Below are 1882 nucleotides of genomic sequence, written 5' to 3' on the forward strand. Positions count from 1 at the left end.
CACCACCACTGCTGCAGTCCAGAAGTACCCAGTGGAAGCGTCGCCCCTCCCTTCAAATGATGATGTGGTGCTCGGTGAGACCCTGGGGATGGGTGGCTCCTGGGAGGGGGTTTCACATCGTGGCTAGGGAAACATGGGCTGGTGGCACCAGGCTCACCCGCTGTCCCTCTGTGTCCCCCTCTGGCTCTGCAGGGCTGATCGCAGTGTGCACAGTGGCCGGGGTTTCAGCACTGGTTGTGGCTGCCGTCTGCTGGTGCAGGTGAGCCAGAGGTTGCTGGTACCAGCCAGTCCCTCCATGTCCCTGTGCCCTATCCCAGTGTCCTGGTGCTTCCCAGATATTGGGGGCAGGTAGGAGAAGAGGCAATAGCTGCCCTTGCTAGTTCCCTGCAGGTACAGGGCTGGAGTGTGCCCCCCTCCCTATGCCAGGCACAGACTCCTGGGAGCAGGTGGCACCTGGTCTGAGTATTGCTGTGGCACTGGTTGCTGACACGTCTGGCACGTCAGTGCCTTGTGCCCAGGCCCCACAGGATGGAGGTGACTGTGCCTGGGGGTGCCACCCTTCATGGGTGCTGTCACAGGGAATGGGGATGGGGGTGGGAGGCCTGAGCTCCCCTGGGGTTTGCTGGCTCCTATGTGGAGTCATGGGCTCTGGGGGCTTCTGCTGACTCCTCTCCCCTGGCAGGCTGCAGAAGGAGGTCAGGCTGGCACAGAAAGCCGACTACTCAGCACAGCGAGTGGCCAGCCCCCTGCCCTACGACAAGATCTCGGTAAGGCCCCCATGTCCCTTCTGGGGCGTTTGCACTTGGGCTAGATGTATGCTCTGCTTAAGGGGCTTCTGACACAGGGGGACACCCCCAGCCAGGCTCGGGGCTCTCTGGAGCCCAGCCTCCATGCTTGTCCTTGCTCTCTCTGCAGCCTGGGGACAAGACACTGGCTCAGAGTGCCCAGATGTACCACTACCAGCACCAAAAGCAGCAGATGCTTTCCATGGAGAAGTAAGCAGCCCAGGGAGCACACAGCAGCCCTGGTTGGTGGTCCATGCCCTGCCATTAACTGGGGTGCTTCACCCCCTTTCTGCATCCTCTTTCCCAGGCATAAAGAGGAGCCCAAGCTGCCAGACACCGCATCATCTGATGAGGAGAATGAGGATGGAGACTTCACTGTGTATGAGTGCCCTGGACTGGCTCCGGTATGGTGGGCACAGAGCAGCCAGGGGGACCCTTTGTGTGCAGGGTGGGATCCAACACTTGGCTGGGATGTGAAGGTCCTTGCAAGGAGGAACCTTAGGACACGTCCTTCATTCGAAAGGCTGAGACAGTTGGGGGTGTTCAGCCTGGAGAAGAGAATGCTCTGGGGAGACGTTAGAGCACCTTCAGTGTCTGAGGGAGCTGCAGGAAAGCTGGGGAGGGACTTTTGACAAGGGCAGGCAGTGATGGAATGAGGGTTAATGGCTTAAAACTGGAAATGGAGAGGAAGATGTAAGTTAGATATTAAGAGGAAATTATTTTCTGTGAGGGTGGTGAGATCCTGGAACAGGTTGCCCAGAGAATCTGTGGCTGCTCCATCCCTGGAAGTGATGAAGGGCGGGTTGGATGGGGTTTGGAGCAACGTGATCTGGTGAAAGGAGTCCCTCCCTGCTCATGGCAGGGGGTTGGAACTGGATGATCTTTAAAGTCCCTTCCAACTGAAACCATTGCGTGGTTCTATGAAACCCTGAGATGGTCCAGCTCCTCTGCTTACCCCATGTGCCCTGGCCAGGTCCCACCGGAGAGAGTGCCCTAGTCTGGGTGTCACAGCATGGGGCTGCTCCCTAGGGAGTGCTGCCCCACAGGCCCGGGAGCAGAGAGCCATAGCAGCCCTTTGCAGAACCAACCCCCCCCCC

General features: G+C 58.9%; 1 protein-coding gene across 1 annotated transcript in view; it reads left to right on the forward strand.

Moving 5' to 3' along the window:
* Positions 1–1882, forward strand: part of NPDC1 (neural proliferation, differentiation and control, 1) — a 51479-nt gene that overhangs the window by 39151 nt on the left and 10446 nt on the right. Inside the window, exons 4-7 of the mRNA XM_010007882.1 lie at positions 193–259; positions 683–767; positions 916–995; positions 1093–1189. Of these exons, the coding sequence (XP_010006184.1) occupies positions 193–259; positions 683–767; positions 916–995; positions 1093–1189 (329 nt within the window). The remainder of the gene's footprint in view (positions 1–192; positions 260–682; positions 768–915; positions 996–1092; positions 1190–1882) is intronic.

This window comes from Chaetura pelagica, unplaced genomic scaffold (assembly GCF_000747805.2).
Source record: "Chaetura pelagica isolate M959 unplaced genomic scaffold, ChaPel_1.0 scaffold252, whole genome shotgun sequence".
Lineage (NCBI taxonomy): Eukaryota > Metazoa > Chordata > Aves > Apodiformes > Apodidae > Chaetura > Chaetura pelagica.